General features: G+C 64.1%; 2 protein-coding genes across 2 annotated transcripts; both read right to left on the minus strand.

The window, feature by feature from the left end:
• Nucleotides 1-1407: 1407 nt before the first annotated feature.
• LOC309604213 (coiled-coil domain-containing protein 81-like) lies at nt 1408-11055 on the minus strand (the record flags this gene model as incomplete). The annotated part of the gene is made up of 10 exons (XM_082339148.1): nt 10573-11055; nt 8732-10189; nt 7748-7809; nt 7397-7550; nt 6930-7186; nt 5901-5986; nt 5450-5562; nt 4871-4985; nt 4457-4629; nt 1408-1589 (listed from the first exon to the last, which is right to left on the minus strand). Exons 2-10 carry the CDS (start codon nt 8787-8789, stop codon nt 1408-1410), a joined length of 1200 nt encoding a protein of 399 aa, XP_082195274.1. The 5' UTR covers nt 8790-10189; nt 10573-11055.
• Nucleotides 11056-13519: 2464 nt separating this feature from the next.
• Nucleotides 13520-17305, minus strand: TRAPPC1 (trafficking protein particle complex subunit 1; the record flags this gene model as incomplete). The annotated part of the gene is given in 4 exon segments (XM_082339149.1): nt 13520-13705; nt 13708-13774; nt 16136-16274; nt 17172-17305. Coding segments are annotated over 4 exon segments (399 nt in total). The 3' UTR covers nt 13520-13646.
• Between the last annotated feature and the right edge of the window lie 1402 nt (nt 17306-18707).

The raw sequence follows: 18707 nt of genomic DNA on the forward strand, positions 1-18707 counted from the left end.
GATGGTCATCAGTGCGGTCGTGGCCACCGGCAGCCATGGGGATGGCTACCGGGATGGTCATCAGTGCGGTTGTGGCCACCGGCGGCCACGGGGATGGCGACCAGGATGGTCGTGGGGATGGTCACCAGTGCGGTCGTGGCCACCGGCGGCCACGGGGAGGGCTACCGGGATGGTCATCAGTGTGGTCGTGGCCACCGGCGGCCACGGGGATGGCTACCGGGATGGTCATCAGTGCGGTTGTGGCCACCGGCGGCCACGGGGATGGCTACCGGGATGGTCATCAGTGTGGTTGTGGCCACCGGCGGCCACGGGGAGGGCTACCGGGATGGTCATCAGTGCGGTTGTGGCCACTGGCAGCCACGGGGATGGCTACCGGGATGGTCATCAGTGCGGTCGTGGCCACCGGCGGCCATGGGGATGGCTACTGGGATGGTCATCAGTGCGGTCGTGGCCACCGGCGGCCACGGGGATGGCTACCGGGATGGTCATCAGTGCGGTTGTGGCCACCGGCGGCCACTGGGATGGCTACTGGGATGGCTACTGGGATGGTCATCAGTGCGGTTGTGGCCACCGGCGGCCACGGGGATGGCTACCGGGATGGTCATCAGTGCGGTTGTGGCCACCGGCGGCCACGGGGATGGCGACCGGGATGGTCATCAGTGCGGTTGTGGCCACTGGCAGCCACGGGGATGGCTACCGGGATGGTCATCAGTGCGGTTGTGGCCACCGGCGGCCACGGGGATGGCGACCAGGATGGTCGTGGGGATGGTCACCAGTGTGGTCGTGGCCACCGGCGGCCACGGGGATGGCTACTGGGATGCTCATGGGGATGGCTACAGTCATGGCCACCAGGGGGAACGGTCACCAGTGTGGTCGTGGCCACCGGTGGCCACGGGGAGGGCTACCGGGATGGTCATGGGGACGGCTACAGTCATGGCCACCGGGGGAATGGTCACCAGTGTGATCGTGGCCAGCAGCGAGGTCATGGGGATGGTCACCAGTGTGGTCGTGGCCACCGGCAGCCATGGGGATGGCTACTGGGATGGTCGTGGGGATGGTCACCAGTGTGGTCGTGGCCACCGGCGGCCATGGGGATGGCTACTGGGATGCTCATGGGGACGGCTACAGTCATGGCCACCAGGGGGAACGGTCACCAGTGTGGTCGTGGCCACCGGTGGCCACGGGGATGGCTACTGGGATGGTCATGGGGACGGCTACAGTCATGGCCACCGGGGGAACGGTCACCAGTGTGATTGTGGCCAGCAGCGAGGTCATGGGGGTGGCCACCCGTGTGGTCGTGGCCACTGGCAGCCACGGGGATGGCTGCCAGGATGGTCATGGGGATGGTCACCCGTGTGATCGTGGCCACCAGCGAGGTCATGGGGATGGTCACCAGTCTGGTCATGGTCACTGGCCGTGGCCACTTGTGTCACCGTGGGGCTGGCCACCAGCATGGCCATGGTCGCTGGCCGTGGCCACTCGTGTCACCCTGGGGTTGGCCACCAGCTTGGCCACCAGCACTGCCATGGGGACTGCCATCCCCGTGGTCATGGCCACCATGAGGACAGTCACCCACATGGTCACGGCCACTGTCAAGGTCACAGGGACGGCCACCACTGTTGGCACAGTTGCCCCCGTGGCCACTGGCCACCCGCGCTGCTGTGGGTACAGCCCCCTGCGCGGTCATGGCCACCCGCACGGCCATGGCCACCAGCCGCGGCAGCCTGCGCCGCCATGGGGACAGTCATCGGCATGGCCACGGCCACCAGCGTAGTCCTGGTGGCAGCCGCAGCCGTAGCGGTGGCCACCAGCGCGGTCATGGGGACGGCACAGCCGGCCAGATCTCCTGGGGATCTCCTGGGGCCTCAGGAACCGGGATGATCCCAGGGGATCTCCTGGGCTCCTGACCAACTGGGATGATCCCAGGGGATCTTCTGGGTCCTGTTGAACTGGGATGATCCTAGGGGATCTCCTGGGGTCCTGTTGAACTGGGATGATCCCAGGGGATCTCCTGGGCTCCTGACCAACTGGGATGATCCCAGGGGATCTTCTGGGGTCCTGTTGAACTGGGATGATCCTAGGGGATCTCCTGGGGTCCTGTTGAACTGGGATGATCCCAGGGGATCTCCTGGGGTCCTGTTGAACTGGGATGATCCCAGGGGATCTCCTGGGCTCCTGACCAACTGGGATGATCCCAGGGGATCTTCTGGGTCCTGTTGAACTGGGATGATCCTAGGGGATCTCCTGGGGTCCTGTTGAACTGGGATGATCCCAGGGGATCTCCTGGGCTCCTGACCAACTGGGATGATCCTAGGGGATCTCCTGGGGTCCTGTTGAACTGGGATGATCCCAGGGGATCTCCTGGGCTCCTGACCAACTGGGATGATCCCAGGGGATCTTCTGGGTCCTGTTGAACTGGGATGATCCTAGGGGATCTCCTGGGGTCCTGTTGAACTGGGATGATCCCAGGGGATCTCCTGGGCTCCTGACCAACTGGGATGATCCCAGGGGATCTTCTGGGTCCTGTTGAACTGGGATGATCCCAGGGGATCTCCTGGGCTCCTGACCAACTGGGATGATCCCATTCCGCGACAACGGAGCCGTAGAATCAGAGGATCACAGCGTCGTCGAGGTTGGCAAAGACCTTGGAGATCCTCAAATCCAACCGCTAAAACCCAGCGCTGCCAAACAAAACCCAGGGGGGAGACGGCGCCCGATCCTGGACTCCAGAAAGCGAAGGGCGAACGCCGCTCGTCTCACGGCGGCGCGCGACGTAAGGGAAAAGTTATTTTTGCAGGAGGATAAAGCTGCTTTTACCTGCGAGGGGATAAAATTTATATTTAACGATCTATAGGCTATAAGCGTTCACCCCCCCGTAGCCCAGCGCTGGCTGAATGGTTGCAAACCGTTTCGATTCCTCCCGAAGTTAAGTTGGAATTGTTTAATAAAACCTTTTAATTCCTTTTTTTTAATGAATTTTGATTTTTTTCAATTTTTTACAATTTTTTTTAATGTAATTGCATTTTAAAATTGTTTCCTAAAAGCTTTAAAAACGTGGCGTAGCGGTGGGGCGGGAGGGGGGACCTTCTGTCACCGCGGGCGGCCCACGGGACGGCCGAAGGGGGCACCGACTCGGAGGATTTCATAAGTAGAGATGAAAATAAGCAAGAAAATGGGTAAATCGGGAGAGAAACAGGATCGCAAAGAGCTCCAAGCGGAAGGAGAAAGTCCTCAGCCTCGCTCTCTTGCCGTCCCCGGTCCCTCATGGCGCTGGGTGAAGGCTCAGGTGGCCTCCGCGCCTCCCCAGCTCCGCTCCCCTCCTTTCCCCTCCAGATCTTCCCCCCCCCGTCGCTCCAAGCGCCCGGTTGCCCCCCCCCAAAAACAAAGCCGGTTCCTTTCCATAGCGGCCACGGAAAAGGTCCTTTGGACGGCAAAAAAAAAATCCCAAGTGAAGGGCCCTCAGACGGCCCCGCCACCGCGTTGGGTTGACCCATGGCCAACCCCTTCTCCCCCCGTCCGCTTTGCGACCGATTAAAAAAGTCAAAGCTCTTTCGCTTTTCTGTTTTTGTTTTTTTAATTCGTTTTTCGCTCCTGATCGCTCCTCGCCGGCGGAGGGAGCGTTGAGCTGGTCCTCGGCGCCAAGCGTCGCCTGGAGCCGCTCCCCTCATCCATGGGTTGGACCAAGGCAGGGGTCTTCATCGAGGGGGTTCCTCAAGCAGGCCGGTCTCACGGCTCCGTGGTTGAGGTTGTTCCACCACCGGCCAGCATTTCTCAGGACCGAACGTCACCATTTTTGCCATCTCGGTCTCGCTGTCGGCCGTTTGAGCGCCTCGTAGGCCTCGGGCAGGCTGGCCTCCGAGCTCGTTGCCGATAAGATGGCTATCACAGGCGTTACAAAGGTGAAGGCTTCCTGGGGACGGGAGGAGGGCTTGGCTTTCACCGGCTCCATCGCTGCGATTTCCGCGAGGATCTTCTCCGCTAATAATCCTCCTTCTTCTTCTTCCTCTCCTCCGCCTCCTCCTCCTCTTCCACCTCTTCCTCCTTCTGCTCCTCCTCTTCCTTCTCCTCTTCCTCCTTCTCCTCCTCCTGCTCCTCCTCGTCCTCCTCCTCCTTCCTTCTCCTCTTCCTCCTCTTCCACCTCCTCCTCCTTCTCGTCCTCCTCCTCCCCCTCCTCCTCCTCTTCCACCTCTTCCTCCTCCTCCTCTTCCTTCCTCGCCTCCTCCTCCTCTTCCTCTTCCACCTCTTCCCCCTCCTCCTCTTCCTTCGCCTCCTCCTCCTCTTCCTTCTCCTCTTCCTCCTCTTCCACCTCCTCCTCCTTCTTGTCCTCCTCTGCCGCCTCCTCCTCCTCGTCTTCCTCTTCTACCTCCTCCTCCTCCTCTTCCACCTCCTCCTCCTCCTCCTCCTCTTCCACCTCCTCCTCCTTCTCGTCCTCCTCCACCACCGCCGCCTCCTCCACCTCCTCCTCCTCCTCTTCTTCCTCCTCCCCTTTCCCCTCCGTAGCTCCGAGGTTTCGCTGCCTGCGCTTGGCTCTGCGTTGCTTCTTGGCCTTTGGCCATGAATTTGCCCTTGAGTTGGCCGGCCGCAGGCCGCGTTTTGGCAGAGGAACATCTCCGGGTCATCGACCGCCGCCTGGAAGGAGGCAACAGGGAGAGGTCTACCCGAGGACGCGACGGGGTCGGAGCCGCGTCTCGCCCGCGTGAGCCACGTGCTTAATTCGCGCGGCCACCGGCAGCTCGGCCGAGGAAAAACCCCGACGCGCGGTTGTCCCCGGCCAACCTGACTTGGAATGTTTCCAGGGATGGGGCATCTCCAACCTCTCTGGGTTAAAATAACCCCCGTGCAGATGCCAGCCCTGAGCCTTCAGCCTCACCTGACCGGCGGCGTCTTCCTCTGCCCCGTCCCGGTGATTTCCCAGAACGGCGGTATTTCACTACGAGACGATTTTGGACTAGCAGGAGGGGGAAACCCAAGCGATCCCGCTGGAACTGGAAAGGAGAGACCTCATCAGAAGAGCAGCGCTGTGACGCTGGCGGCGGCGGCGGCGGCGACACGCGGGGAGGCTCGGCCCTCTTCCCAAAATGTCGGAGAGGGTTGTTCCGCTCCCCGCGCAGCCGCCAGCGCCCTCCCCAACGCCCGTTTTTGTCCCGCTTCCCCGTTTCCGAGGCGGTCTTGCGTTATCGGCGCCGGGTTTGGGAGCGAGGAGCCGGGGGGGGATGGAGGCGACGGGGACTCTTTGGGGGGTGAGCGGGGAAGGCGAGGGCCTTGCGTCGCCATCGTCCCCTCGGGCGCATCCCACCCCAGGGCTCCGTTTCGGTGACGTTAACGAGTCGTTAGGACAAAAAGCTGGGCCGAGCTGGCTTGAGGCGCAAGTTGGAGCCGTCAACGCCGGTGATTTGCCCATGAGATGACCAAAGTTGGTTGCCCGTCCTACGGAAAGGAGCTGCTTTACCTTTCCCGTCTTGCCCGAGAGGCGGCAAAGCCTCTCCTCTCGTCTGCTTGTCCTCACCGGGGACTTGTCTTGAGGTTTTGAGAAAAGCCCTGGCTACAAACTCCATTTCGAACCTAGAAACGAGAAGGAGACACCGACAGAACCCAGAGCACCACCACCGCCGCGATCTGCTCACAGGCGGATTTCAGCCTTGCCGTAAAGGCCGTTGTTTTCCCAAGTCCACCGTGCCCCGTCCCCAAGGCCAGTCCTGGGAAACGGAGTCACCCGGCAAAGCCCAGGCCACCACGGGAAGAAAAAAGCCTGAATTCCTCGGCTTTTCCCATCAGATCTGGTGTCTGGTAGCGACGACGGCCTGGGGACATCGAGTCGCTGCCCGGCGCGGCGTCGCAAGGAGCAAACGCGACCTTGAGCATCTGCATCAAGTGGCGGCAACAGCCGCCAAGGTACTCACTCGGGAAAGACGATGACACGGCCGGAGAAAGTCAGGGAGGCCACGGATACCATGGGGGACACCACCATGTCCAGCAGCCAGGGGACCTGCAGGGGAGGAGCACAAAGATGGCAGAACGTCGTCAACATGGCCGATGGACTCAAGATGGGAGGAGCCCAAAGATGGCGGGGCGTCGTCAACATGGCCGACGGACTCAAGATGGGAGGAGCCCAAAGATGGCAGGGCGTCCTCGGCGTGGCCGAGCCACTCGAGATCAGAGGAGCCCAAAGATGGCGGGGCGTCCTCGGCGTGGCCGAGCCACTCAAGATGGGAGGAGCCCAAAGATGGCGGGGCGTCGACAACATGGCTGACGGACTCAAGATAGGAGGAGCCCAAAGATGGCGGGGCGTCGACAACATGGCTAACGGACTCAAGATGGAAGGAGCCCAAAGATGGCAGGACGTCCTCGGCGTGGCCGAGCCACTCGAGATGGAAGGAGCCCAAAGATGGCGGGGCGTCCTCGGCGTGGCCGAGCCACTCAAGATGGGAGGAGCCCAAAGATGGCAGGGCGTCCTCGGCGTGGCCGAGCCACTCGAGATGGAAGGAGCCCAAAGATGGCAGGGCGTCCTTGGCGTGGCTGAGCCACTCAAGATGGGAGGAGCCCAAAGATGGCGGGGCGTCCTCGGCGTGGCCGAGCCACTCAAGATGGAAGGAGCCCAAAGATGGCGGGGCGTCCTCGGCGTGGCCGAGCCACTCAAGATGGAAGGAGCCCAAAGATGGCGGGGCGTCCTCGGCGTGGCCGAGCCACTCGAGATGGAAGGAGCCCAAAGATGGCGGGGCGTCCTCGGCATGGCCGAGCCACTCAAGATGGGAGGAGCCCAAAGATGGCGGGGCGTCCTCGGCGTGGCCAAGCCACTCAAGATGGGAGGAGCCCGCGGCAGTGAGCGTTGGTAGGACCAAGTCTTGCCCACGTCCTGACGGGCCGCGTGGAAGCAGCGCCGGGACACGGCCACGGGACTGCCCGCGCCACGGCGAAACCGAACCACTCACCTTGAGAACCACTTTTTCCAAGTCCTCCTTCCCAACCAACCGCGCTAGGAAGGCGTAGTAGAACTTCATCTCCACCTTGGTGCCTTCGATGAGGAGCACCCCGACGTCCGGCAGGACCAGGGCCACGTTCTCCCCCTTCCCCAGGCAGTACGAGAGGAGGGACGTGGTGCCTTGGATGCAAAGCTCCGCTTTCCGCCGGGATACGGAAGCGGCTGCCGCCACTTTGGAATATTTGAGGGGTTCCAGCTCTTTGTTGCCTGGAAAAAAAGCGACACGGGAAGGATGGAGACGCTCATCCCTCGGCTCTTCGGCCATTTCCCGACGGTTGCTTACTAAAATCATGGCGTCGCCCGGAAAAAAAAAAACCCGTTTTCGGAGCTGCTCTGGAGAGGGGGAGTCGCTTTCGCGAAGGATCTCGGACCTTGGGAAGGGATGCGATGATGTCAGGGATTAAGCCGCCATCTTACCGGGCAGGTAGGCCTTGTTGGTCAGCAGGTTGTGGACGTAGGCGAGATTCCTGGCCAGGCGAAACCCGGGTTTCCGGATGGTCACGGTTTCGTCTCCGACCTGGATCCGTTTGGGAAAAGCATCGAAGGTGCCAAGGGTGGGAATTCGGACGCCCTGGAGCAGAGGGATCGAAGGGTGAGGAGCGGCCGGGGGGTGGCTCCGGTCAGGGACGTCGAGTCCTCCCCCCCTTCCCAAAAACCCATCCCGAGGGGTCTCCAGCGACCGGGATCCCCCCCCCCCCCCCGGTGGCAGCCACGGGGACTCGCCACCGCGTGCGGTGGTGGCCAAGGAGGACGCGGGTGTCGCGCTACCTTCAGCAGCGAGAGCCGGTCTTCAACGTGGGCGGCCACCGCGGCCCAGATGGCCGCTCGCTCTGGAAAGCAAAAGCAAAGGAGGTCGCGCTCGGCCGTGGCGCGGTGGCGGAGGTGACGTGTCACCGCCGTCCCCCTCGGCCGTGGCATGGTGGCATGTCACTGCCATCCCCTTGGCCATGGCGCAGTGGCAGAGGTGACGTGTCACTGCCGTCCCCTTGGCTGTGGCACGGTGGCAGAGGTGACGTGTCACCACCATCCCCTTGGCCGCGGCGCGGTGGCGGAGGTGACGTGTCACCGCCGTCCCCCTCAGCCGTGGCACGGTGGCATGTCACTGCCATCCCCTTGGCCATGGCGCGGTGGCGGAGGTGATGTGTCACCACCATCCCCTCGGCCATGGCACGGTGGCATGTCACTGCCATCCCCTCGGCCATGGCACAGTGACAGAGGTGACGTGTCACCGCCATCCCCTTGGCCATGGCACAGTGACAGAGGTGACGTGTCACCACCATCCCCTTGGCCGTGGCGCAGTGGCGGAGGTGACGTGTCACCGCCGTCCCCCTCGGCCGTGGCACGGTGGCATGTCACCGCCATCCCCCTCGGCCATGGCACAGTGACAGAGGTGACGTGTCACCACCATCCCCTTGGCCGTGGCGCGGTGGCGGAGGTGACGTGTCACCGCCGTCCCCCTCGGCCGTGGCATGGTGGCATGTCACTGCCATCCCCTCGGCCGTGGCGCGGTGGTGTGTCACCACCGCCCCCTTGGCCATAGCACGGTGGCGGAGGTGACGTGTCACCGCCGTCCCCCTCAGCCGTGGCACGGTGGCATGTCACTGCCATCCCCTCGGCCGTGGCGCGGTGGCGGAGGTGACGTGTCACCGCCAGCCCCGGGTGGAGCCAGCCCTAAGATGGCCGCAGCGCCGAGTCTCGCCCTCGGAAGGCCGCCACCGGCGGTCGCCACGCGGGGGTTGCGGACGCCTGTACCTTCTTGGCTGATGCTGGGCATCATGAAGGCCTCCTCCAAGCCGTCCCAGAATTCCATCTTGGCCCGTCTCACGCTGGGGGGGTCGCCCCGTGGCGGCGCCGGCCACGTAGGCGCTCATCCCCGCGCTCGTCCTCTGGACGCTCCTCCAGGGTGCCGGATCCCCTTTCTTACCCCGGCGCGGGCGTGTCACAGGCCCACTGTGACATCACGGTGACGCGGCCACGGGTGACGCCGCCCGCCGTGATGCCGCCCACCGTGACATGGCCGCCGATGACCCGCTGCCCTCCGGGCCGGGGCTACCACGGCTCCTTCCCCCCGCGGCCGGCGGCCGCCCAACGTAGGCCCGTGCTGGCGCAATCCCATAATCCCCTGCGGTCGCCGCAGCGCAGGCGGGAGCCGCGGGGGGTTATGGGTCGGCGCGGCGCGACATGGCCGCCCCTCGGGGCGCAGAGGCCTTGCGTCGGCCGGGGCCGAGGCCTTCGGTTCGGCTGAACGCCGTCGCGGTCGCATTGATTTTTTCGGTTGAATTAATTTGGGGGTTGAATTAAAGTTTCAGTTTAATCAATTTTTAGGCTGAATTAATTTTTCGGTTTAATTAATTTTTCTGTTGAATTAAATTTTTTTGTTTCAACAAATTAATTATTCAGCTGATTTCATTTTTAGGCTGAATTACTTTTTCGGCTGGACTAATTTTTAGCTTGAATTAATTTCTTTGTTGAATTCATTTTTCGGTTGAGTTAATTTTGGGGTTGAATTAATGTTTCAGTTTAATTCCTTTTTAGGTTGAATTAATTTTTTGGTTGAATTTTTTGGTTGAACTAACGTTTCAGTTTAATTTTTTTTGCTTGAATTAATTTTTTTGGTTTAATTTTTAGGCCGAATGAGGGGTTTTTTTGGTTTAATTTTTAGGCTGAATCCATTTTTAGGTCGAGTCTATGGTTTGGTTGACTTCATCTTTCAGTTTAATTAATTTTTGATTAATTAATTGAGGCTGAGCCACGTTAGGCCTCGGCTGGCCGTGGCGCGGGGGCCATCTTGTCTGGGCTGCGCTGGAAAGGTTGGACTGGGTGATCCCCGAGGGCCCTTCCAACCTGGGATCCTACGACTAACCCAAACCCTAACCCTAAACCTGACCTAAACCCTGACCCTAATGGTCTTAACCCTAACTGTAATCCTAAACCGAACCCAAACCCTAACCCCAACCTAAACCCTGACCTAATCCCTAACCCTGATCCTAATGGTCTTAACACTAATCCTAACCCTAATTGTAACACTAAACCTAACCTAAACCCTAACTCTAACCCTGACCTAACCCCTAAAGCTGACCCTAATGGTCTTAACCTTAATCCTAACCCAAACCCTAACCTAACCCTGACCCTCATGGTCTTAACACTAATTCTAACCATACCTCTAATCCTAAACCTAACCCTAACTCTAACCCTAACCTAAACCCTGACCTAACCATGATCCTCATGGTCTTAACACTAATCCTAACCCTAACCTGACCCTAATGGTCTTAACACTAATCCTAAACCTAACTGTAATACTAAACCTAACCTAAACCCTGACCTAAACCCTGACCCTGACCCTAATGGTCTTAACCCTAATCCTAACCCCAACCTAACCCCTAAGCCTGACCCTAATGGTCTTAACACTAATCCTAACCCAAACGGTAATACTAAACCTAACCTAAACCCTGACTTAAACCCTGACCTAACCCCTAACGCTGACCCTAATGGTCTTAACACTAATGCTAATCCTAACTCTAACCTTGACCTAAACCCTTAACCCTGATCCTAATGGTTTTAACACTCATCCTAACCCTAACTCTAACCCCAACCTAACCCCTAACCCTGACCCTAATGGTCTTAACCCTAATCCTAACCCCCAACCTAATCCCTAAACCTGACCCTCATGGTCTTAACACTAATCCTAACCCTAACTGTAATACTAAACCTAACCTAAACCCTGATTTAAACCCTGACCTAACCCCCAACCCTGATCCTAATGGTTTTAACACTCATCCTAACCCTAACTCTAACCCCGGCCTAACCCCTAACCCTGATCCTCGTGGTTTTAGCACTCATCCTAACCATAATCCTAAACCTAACCCAAACCCAAACTCTAACCCTGACCTAACCCCTAAGCCTGACCCCGTGGGGAGGCCCTGTGTTTTGGGGGGCGGGGCTTATTTGCATATAGGGCTCATTTGCATATCGGGGCCTCATTTGCATGCGGGGCTCCGCCCCGGTGTGGAGGTGGGAGGGGGGAGAGTCCGGATGCCTGGGTCCCTTGGGGGGAGGGGGGGGACATTGGACCCTGGGTCCCTTTTGGGGGGGGGTCCTCGTCCCTTTTGGGGGTCCTGGGTCGTTTGGGGGGTCCCTAGCTCCGTTTTGGGGGGGCTCTGGGTCCTTTGGGGGGGGGGGACATTGGACCCTGGGTCCCCTTTTGGGGGTCCTGGGTCCTTTGGGGGGGTCCCTGGCTCCGTTCTGGGGGGCTCTGGGTCCTTTGGGGGGGCGACATTGGACCCTGGGTCCCTTTTGGGGGGGGTCCTGAGTCGTTTGGGGGGTCCCTGGCTCTGTTTTGGGGGGCTCTGGGTCCTTTGGGGGCTCTGGGACCCTTTTGGGGGGTCCTGGTCCCTTGGGGGGGCACTGGGTCCTTTGGGGGGGGGACACATTGGACCCTGGGTCCCTTTGGTGGGGGCTCTGGGTCCCATTTGGGGGTCCTGGGTCCCTTTGGGGGGGGCACTGGTCCCTTTGGGGGGGTCCCTGGCTCCGTTTTGGGGGGGCTCTGGGCCCTTTGGGGAGGGGGACATTGGACCCTGGGTCCCTTTTGGGGGGGTCCTCGTCCCTTTTGGGGGTCCTGGGTCCTTTGGGGGGTCCCTAGCTCCGTTTTGGGGGGGCTCTGGGTCCTTTGGGGGGGGGACATTGGACCCTGGGTCCCTCTTGTGGGGGTCGTGGTCCCTTTGGGGGTTCCTGGGTCGTTTGGGGGGGTCACTGGCTCCGTTCTGGGGGGGCTCTGGGTCCTTTGGGGGGGGACATTGGACCCTGGCTCCCTTTGGGGGGCACTGGTCCCTTTGGGGGGTCCCTGGCTGTGTTTTGGGGGGGGCTCTGGGTCCTTTGGGGGGGGACATTGGACCCTGGCTCCCTTTGGGGGGGCACTGGTCCCTTTGGGGGGTCCCTGGCTCTGTTTTTGGGGGCTCTGGGTCCTTTGGGGGGGTCCTGGTCCCTTGGGGGGGGGACATTGGACCTTGGGTCCCTTTCGTGGGGCTCTGGGTCCCATTTGGGGGGGGCCTGGGTCCTTTTGGGGGGGTCCTGGGTCCCTTTGGGGGGGCTCTGGGTGTCGTTTGGGGGCCCTGGGTACTTTTGGGGGGTCCCTGGCTCCGTTTTGGGGGGCACTGGGTCTTTTTGTGGGGGATCCTGGTCCCTTCGGGGGGCTCTGGGTCCTTTGGGGGGGCTCTCGGTCCCTTTTGGGGGGGCTCTGGGACCCTTTGGGGGGTCCTGAGTCCCTTTGCAGGGGGACCCCCCCCCCCCAAAATCCACCTCCCTGCCCCCCCCCCCCCCCAGCACCCCCAGGCAGCCGAGCACCAACCAAACGCCTTTATTTCATTTTGGGGGGGCTGGGACCCCCCCAAACTGGGGGGGGGGGGGGGGGGGCACCCAGCCCAGGGGTCCCCCCCCCCAGGGATCTTAGGGTCCCCCATGGGTGCTCGGGTCCCCCCATGGGTGTGGGGGTCCCCCCCATGGGATCTTGGGGTCCCCCCCAGGGATGTTGGGGTCCCCTCTAAAGATTTTTGGGGTCCCCCATGGGTTTTGGGGGGGGGCCCCCATGGGTTTGGGGGTCGCCCCTAAAATATTGGGGTGCCCCACGGGGGGGAGGCGGGGGTAGGAGCAAGGCCTGGTGTGGGGGCACCCCGAAACCCCCCCAGGGGGCTTGGGGTCCCCCAGGGATGTGGGGGTGCCCCAGGGGTTTAGGGTCCCCCCCGGGGATGTTGGGGTGCCGGGAGGGGGTTGGGGGTCCCCTCCAGAGATGTTGGGGTGCCCTCCGGGATGTTGGGGTGCCCCAGGGGTTTGGGGGTGCCCCCCCGAGATATTGGGGGGGCCCTGGGGGGGGGTGGTGACCCCTAGGAATGTGGGGTGCCCCTGGGGTTTTGGGGGTGCCCCCCAGAGATGTTGGGGTGCCCGGGGGGGGGGATCCGGGGGGGTTTGGGGGTGCCCCCCGGGATGTGGGGTGCCCCTGGAGTTTTGGGGGTGCCCCCAGGGATGTTGGGGTGCCCCGGGGGGGGTTTAGGGGTCCCCCCCAGAGATGTTGGGGTGCCCTGGGGGGGTGCCCCCTAAGGATGTCGGGGTGCCCCCAGGGGGGTTTAGGGCCCCACCCCAGGGATATCAGGGTGCCCCGGGGGGGGTTTGGGGTGTCCGGGGGGTTTGGGGGTGCCGGGGGGTTTTGGGGTGTCCGTGAAGGGGTTTAGCCCCCCCTCCCCCCCCCCGGGATATCAGGGTGCCCCGGGGGGGGTTTGGGGTGCCCGGGGGGGTTTGGGGGTGCCCCCAGGGGGGGGTTGGGGTGCCGGGGGGGGGTTTTGGGGTGCCGGGGGGTTTTGGGGTGTCCGTGAAGGGGTTTAGCCCCCCCTCCCCCCCCCCGGGATATCAGGGTGCCCCGGGGGGGGTTTGGGGTGCCCGGGGGGGTTTGGGGGTGCCCCCAGGGGGGGGTTGGGGTGCCGGGGGGGGTTTTGGGGGGCCGGGGGGTTTTGGGGTGCCCCCAGAGGGTTTAGCCCCCCCCCCTCCCCCCCAGCGATATCAGGGTGCCCCAGGGGGGGGGTTGGGGTGCCTGGGGTGGTTTGGGGGTGCCCCAGGGGGGGGTTGGGGTGCCCAGGGGGGTTTTGGGGTGCTGGGGGGTTTTGGGGTGCCCCCGGGGGGCTCAGGCGGGGCGGGGGGCGAAGAAGGGGAGCCCGCGGACGAAGGCGTCGAGGCGGGCGCGAAGAGCTCGCTCTGCACCGGCTGCCGGGGGGGGCACAGGGGGTTCTTCACCACCAGCTCCACGAAGAGCTGCGGGGGGCACCCCCGTCACCCAGCGCCCCGCACCCCCACCCAGCGACCCCCCCCCCCGTCACCCAGCGCCCCGCACCCCCACCCAGCGACCCCCCCCCCCCCCCGGCAACCCAGGCGCCCCGCACCCCCACCCAGCGACACCCCCCCCCCCCCCCCCCCCGGCACCCAGCGCCCCACACCCCCACCCAGCGACCACCCCCCCCCCCGGCACCCAGCGCCCCGCACCCCCACCCAGCGACCCCCCCCCCCCCCCCGGCACCCAGCGCCCCGCACCCCCACCCAGCGACACCCCCCCCCCCCCCCCGGCACCCAGCGCCCCGCACCCCCACCCAGCGACCCCCCCCTCCCCCGGCACCCAGCGCCCCACACCCCCACCCAGCGACAACCCCCATCACTCCACACCCACAACCCCCACCCAGCACCCCCCCCCAACCCCCAGGACCCAGGTATTGGGGATCCCCCAGCACCCAGGGACCCCCCAGCACCCAGGGACCCCAGTGTCCAGGACCCCCCAGCACCCAGGGACCCCCAGCACCCAGGGACCCCAGTGTCCAGGACCCCCAGCACCCAGGGACCCCCCAGCACCCAGGACCCCCAGCACCCAGGTATTGGGGACCCCCCAGCACCCAGGGACCCCAGTGTCCAGGACCCCCAGCACCCAGGACCCCCCAGCACCCAGGGACCCCCAGCACCCAGGTATTGGGGACCCCCCAGCACCCAGGGACCCCAGCACCAGGGACCCAGGTATTGGGGACCCCCAGCACCCAGGGACCCAGTGTCCAGGACCCCCAGCACCCAGGACCCCCCAGCACCCAGGGACCCCCCAGCCCCCAGGTATTGGGGACCCCCAGCACCCAGGGACCCCCAGCACCCAGGGACCCCCCAGCCCCCAGGTATTGGGGGACCCCCCCAGCACCCAGGGACCCCCAGCACCCAGGGACCCCCCAGCACCCAGGTATTGGGGACCCCCAGCACCCAGGGACCCCCAGCACCCAGGTATTGGGGACCCCCAGCACCCAGGACCCCAGTGTCCAGGACCCCCCAGCACCCAGGGCCCCCCAGCACCCAGGTATTAGGGACCCCCAGCACCCGGGGACCCCACCAGCACCCAGGGACCCCCCAGCACCCAGGGACCCAGGTATTGGGGACCCCCAGCACCCAGGGACCCCCAGCCCCCAGGTATTGGGGACCCCCCAGCACCCAGAGACCCCACCAGCACCCAGGGATCCCCAGCACCCAGGGACCCCCCAGCCCCCAGGTATTGGGGACCCCCACCCCCAGGACCCGGCCATTCCCACCTCACCCCAGGGCCGCAGGGGGTTTTGGGGTGCTGGGTGCAGTGGGGGGGGACACAGGGACATTTCGGGGTGCTGGGGCAGGTTTTGGGGTGCGGGGGGGTCAGGGTGCAGATTTTGAGGTGCAGAGGGGTTTTGGGGTGTGGGTTTTTGGGGTGCAGGGGAGTTTTGGGGTGCCGGTTCGGGGGTTTGGGGTGCTGGGGGGGTTTTGGGGTGCCGGGGGGTTTTGGGGTGCGGGTTTTTGGGGTGCCAGGGGGTTTTGGGTGCTGGGGGGTTTGGGGTGCAGTTTTTTGGGGTGCAGGGGGTTTTGGGGTGCCCTCACGTCGCTGTAGCTGTGGGGCAGGGCTGGGGTCCCAGTTCGGGACGCAGGCGCAGGTTTGGGTGCCGGGGGCAGGTTTTGGGGTGCTGGTTCGGGTTTTTGGGGTGCAGGGGGGGTTTGGGGTGCCGGGGGGGTTCGGGTGCGGGTTTTTGGGGTGCAGGGGGTTTGGGGTGCCCTCACGTCGCTGTAGCTGTGGGGCAGGGCTGGGGTCCCAGTTCGGGACGCAGGCGCAGGTTTGGGTGCCGGGGGCAGGTTTTGGGGTGCCGGTTCGGGGGTTTTGGGGTGCCGATTTGGGGGGTTTTGGGGTGCTGGGGGGTTTTGGGGTGCCGGGGGGGTTTGGGGTGCGGGTTTTTGGGGTGCAGGGGGTTTTGGGGTGCCCTCACGTTGCTGTAGCTGTGGGGCAGGGCTGGGGCCCCAGTTCGGGACGCAGGTGCAGGTTTGGGTGCCAGGGGCAGGTTTTGGGGTGCCGGTTCGGGGGTTTTTGGGGTGCAGGGGGGTTTGGGGTGCCAGGGGGGTTTCGGGTGCGGGTTTTTGGGGTGCAGGGGGTTTTGGGGTGCCCTCACGTCGCTGTAGCTGTGGGGCAGGGCTGGGGTCCCAGTTTGGGACGCAGGCGCAGGTTTGGGTGCCGGGGGCAGGTTTTTGGGGTGCCGGTTCGGGGGTTTTGGGGTGCAGGGGGGGTTTGGGGTGCCGGGGGGGGTTCGGGTGCGGGTTTTTGGGGTGCAGGGGGTTTTGGGGTGCCCTCACGTTGCTGTAGATGTGGTGCAGGGCTTCGCGGGCGCAGGCCACGCTCAGGTCCGTGTTCAGCACCAGCCGCAGCCCCGTCGGCGTCTCGTAGTAATGCAGCCGGTACTTGCTGGTGTGGAAGGAGACGAAGCCGTCCCGCCTGCGCGCTAAGGCTCCCAACGGCACCGGGGGGGGGCCCCCCCAAATCCCCCAGGGGCTCCCCAAATCCCTGCACCCCCCCAACCCCTCCCAGCCCCCCCAAATCCCCGGTTTTCCCCCCCAAATCCCCGTCCCTAAGCCCCCCCCCCCCCTTCTCGGCCTCTTTGCGGGGTCCCTGATGGCTTTTGGGGTCCCCCCCTACCTTTCGGGGTCCCCCCCATCTTTTGGGGTCCCCTCCGGGGTCCCCCAATATCCCAGCAGCCCTGGGGACCCCCCCGTCCTCATTTTGGGGTACCCCCCCCGTCGCCTTCCCTGGGGCCCAGCAATTTTAGGGTCCCCAATGCCCTTTTTGGGGTCCCCCAGCACTTTTGGGGGCTCCCCATGCCCTTCTTGGGGTCCCCCCTCAACTCTTGGGGTCCCCCCCCACTTCTTGGGGTCCCTTAGACCCTCCCTGGGGTCCCCCTCAACTTTTGGGGTCCCCCCCCACCTCTTGGGGTCCCCTTGAGCCCCCAAATCCCCCCCCCAGTCCTGGAGACCCTTCTTGGGCTCCCCCAGCACTTTTGGGGTCCTCCATGCCCTTCTTGGGGACCCCCCCATCTCTTGGGGTCCCCCCCCACCTCTTGGGGTCCCCCAGACCCTCCCTGGGGTCCCCCCCAATTTTTGGGGACCCCCAGCCCCCGCCAGAGCCCCCCCAAAACCCTTGGGGTCCCCAATTCCTTCCCCCCAATCCCCCCACGCCCCCCCCCTACTTTGGGGCGCCCCCAAAGCCCCTTTTGGGGTCCCCCCCCATTTTTGGGGTCCCCCCCCATTTTTGGGGTCCCCTCTGCCCCCCCCCGGGGTCCGACAGCCCTGGGGTCCCCCCCCCCCAACCCCCCCGGGGCCCCCCAAAAGCGGATACATGTCGGTGGGGCTCATCTTGCCCACGAAGGAGCGGAGGGAGAAGAGCATCCCGAACATCAGCTTGAACTCCTGGGGGGGGACGTTGGGGACATCGGGGGGACGTCGGGGACATCGGGGGGATGTTGGGGACATTGGGGACATCGGGGGGACGTCGGGGACATCGGGGGACATGGGGGACATCGGGGGACACAGGGACATCGGGGGACATGGGGACATCGGGGGGACGTCGGGGACATCGGGGACGTTGGGACATCGGGGATGTTGGGGACATGGGGGACATCGGGGGACACAGGGACATCGGGGGACATGGGGACATCGGGGGGACGTTGGGGACATCAGGGATGTTGGGGACATCGGGGGGGATGTTGGGGACATCGGGGGACACGGGGACATCGGGGGACGTTGGGGACATCGGGACATGGGGACATCGGGGGGACATTGGGGACGTTGGGGACATCGGGGGGACGTTGGGGGACACAGGGACATCGGGGGACACGGGGACATCGGGGGGACGTTGGGGACATCAGGGATGTTGGGGACATCGGGGACGTTGGGGACATCGGGGACGTTGGGGACATCGGGGGACACGGGGACATCGGGGGATGTTGGGGACATCGGGGACATCGGGGGACGTTGGGGACATCGGGGACGTTGGGGACACGGGGACATCGGGGGGACGTTGGGGACATCGGGGGACGTTGGGGACATCGGGGGGACGTTGGGGACATCGGGGACATCGGGGGATGTTGGGGACATCGGGACATTGGGGGGACGTTGGGGACATCAGGGACGTTGGGGACATTGGGGGACACGGGGACATCAGGGGGACGTTGGGGACATTGGGGGGACGTTGGGGACATCGGGGACGTTGGGGACACGGGGACATCGGGGGGACGTTGGGGACATCGGGGACGTTGGGGACATCGGGGGACACAGGGACATCAGGGGGACGTTGGGGACATCGGGGGATGTTGGGGACATCGGGACATCAGGGGGACGTTGGGGACATCGGGGGACACGGGGACATCGGGGGGACATTGGGGACACGGGGACATCGGGGGGGACATTGGGGACATTGGGGGGACGTTGGGGACATCGGGGGACAAGGGGACATCGGGGGGACGTTGGGGACATCAGGGACGTTGGGGACATCAGGGACACGGGGACATCGGTGGGGACGTTGGGACACCGGGGACGTTGGGGGACATGGGGACATCGGGGGGACATTGGGGACATCAGGGATGTTGGGGACATCGGGGGACACGGGGACATCGGGGGGATGTTAGGGACATCAGGACGACGTTGGGGACATCGGGGGACATGGGGACATTGGGGGGACGTTGGGGACATCGGGGGACAAGGGGACATCGGGGGGACGTTGGGGACATCGGGGACGTTGGGGATGTTGGGGGACATGGGGACATCGGGGACACATCAGGAGACGGGGGACACAAGGGGGACATTGGCGACATGGGGGGGACGGGGACATTGGGGACATTGGGGACATCGGGGGGACACGGGGACATTGGGGACA

Source organism: Platalea leucorodia (assembly GCF_965183815.1).
Source record: "Platalea leucorodia genome assembly, contig: HAP1_HAP1_SCAFFOLD_471, whole genome shotgun sequence".
NCBI lineage: Eukaryota > Metazoa > Chordata > Aves > Pelecaniformes > Threskiornithidae > Platalea > Platalea leucorodia.